The sequence below is a fragment of the Myotis davidii genome, unplaced genomic scaffold, assembly GCF_000327345.1.
Source record: "Myotis davidii unplaced genomic scaffold, ASM32734v1 scaffold1320, whole genome shotgun sequence".
NCBI lineage: Eukaryota > Metazoa > Chordata > Mammalia > Chiroptera > Vespertilionidae > Myotis > Myotis davidii.
Window position 1 is genome coordinate 117069 of NW_006291820.1, and position 1858 is coordinate 118926.

General features: G+C 56.1%; 1 protein-coding gene across 1 annotated transcript in view; it reads left to right on the forward strand.

Moving 5' to 3' along the window:
- The window catches only part of FAM20C (family with sequence similarity 20 member C), a gene marked incomplete at its 5' end in the record, with an annotated part of 47823 nt that overhangs the window by 39798 nt on the left and 6167 nt on the right, over positions 1-1858 (forward strand). The window contains one exon of the mRNA XM_006765253.2: positions 1485-1577. Within this exon, the coding sequence (XP_006765316.2) occupies positions 1485-1577 (93 nt within the window). The remainder of the gene's footprint in view (positions 1-1484; positions 1578-1858) is intronic.

Genomic DNA, 1858 nt, shown 5'->3' on the forward strand with positions numbered 1-1858 from the left:
ACGCACAAGCCACAGGTGGGGGTGTGCTCAGCAAGCAGGGGAACCCAGAGCCTCTCAGAACCTCTGGAGTGAAGGCAGACAAAGAACATTCATAGCCACTTCTTTGCCTTCCGGGCCTGAGGGAAAGGGCATCGGGAAGCCAGAACAGCCTGGCCTGTGTGGCCTCAGGGCTGGGACAGAGCTGCCTTTCTGTGAACTGCTCAGGATGGAGGGAAGCCCCGAGGCAGGAGGAGGGAGGAGACCAGGAACTTTCCAGGAACCTGGTCACAGGCTGTGAGAAGTGGCTGCCCTGTTCCCAGAGCAACAGGGCTCAGAGCCACATGCCCTCCAGGTGTGTGACCCACTCAGAGGTGAGGGAGGCAGGACAAAGGTCACAGCAAAAGTGAGATAGAAATGCTCACTTTTTAGCATCACAGATATTGCCACTGCACATCAGGCACTAAGAGGCCAATGTGTGTTAGGGACAATGGCCATGGTGGTAATGGTGGTGATGATGGTGATAGTGATGGTGGTGATGGTGATGGTGATGGTGGTGATGATGATAGTGATGGTGATGGTGATGGTGATGATGGTGGTGGTAATGGTGGTGATGGTGGTGGTGGTGGTGATAGTGATGGTGGTGGTGGTGATGGTGATAGTGATGGTGATGGTGATGATGGTGGTGGTAATGGTGGTGATGGTGGTGGTGGTGGTGATAGTGATGGTGGTGGTGGTGATGGTGATAGTGATGGTGATGGTGATGATGGTGGTGGTAATGGTGGTGATGGTGGTGGTGGTGGTGATAGTGATGGTGGTGGTGGTGATGGTGATAGTGATGGTGATGGTGATGATGGTGGTGGTAATGGTGGTGATGGTGGTGGTGGTGGTGATAGTGATGGTGGTGGTGGTGATGGTGATAGTGATGGTGATGGTGATGGTGATGATGGTGGTGGTGATGGTGATAGTGGTGATGATGGTGGTGATAATGGTGGAAATTGAAGAAATAACAGGGAAAAGAGCTGGACATTGCAAATAGATTTATGCCTCTTCCCTGGGCTTCTTCCATCAGTCCCTCCTCTGTCCTTCTGTTTATTTCTCACTTGTTCTACAGCAGGTGCTTGGCTGGACACTCCTGCCCTCCAAGTAGTGGCCTAGTGCCATGGTGCCAAGCTCCTCAGGGGAGAAGCCTTCTCACTGGCTGTCAGGAAGGCCCCTGGAGGCCGAGGCAGGGCTGAGGGGGTGCAGGGAACAGCACAGGCAACATGTAGAAATGGGCAAGGCTGCTGAAGGGGTTAGTGACACCAGAGCTGCAGGGTGGGGGGAGGAGGGCAGGGCTGAAGTCACCAGGAGGTTTCTGACAGTCCTGGCTGGGGCGGAGGGATGAAGGAGTAAGAGTGGGGAGGCCCGGCCCCAGAGCCCCGGTTGGACCGGTATGAGCCGCATGCGCCCTTCCACCGGAAGGTTTTCTCAGTCAAGCCCTTTCTGTTTTGTCCCCTTTTTTCTAGGCAAACGAGAGAGCAGGAGACACCCCCTGACTTTTTTTATTTCTCTGACTACGAGAGGCACAATGCGGAGATCGCTGCCTTCCACCTGGACAGGTGAGCTGACCCACCTGTGGCTCCCACAGATGCCAGGCTGCGGGGTCTGAGCTTGAGCTGGTCCCTTCAACTCTTGCCCCTCCCTGCGATGGGGCCTGTGGCTACCCCGTGCACAGAGCGGAACACGGGCGCTGTGAGCATCCGATTTGCTCATGCTCAGAGCCACTCCTCTCCCAAGAGAGAGCTACTCCCTGACCTCAGGTCACAGCCCAGATGGACGTGCCCTGCTTCCCACACCTAGAACAGCGGCTGCAAGACCTGCGGGCGGGGGGGGGGGGGGG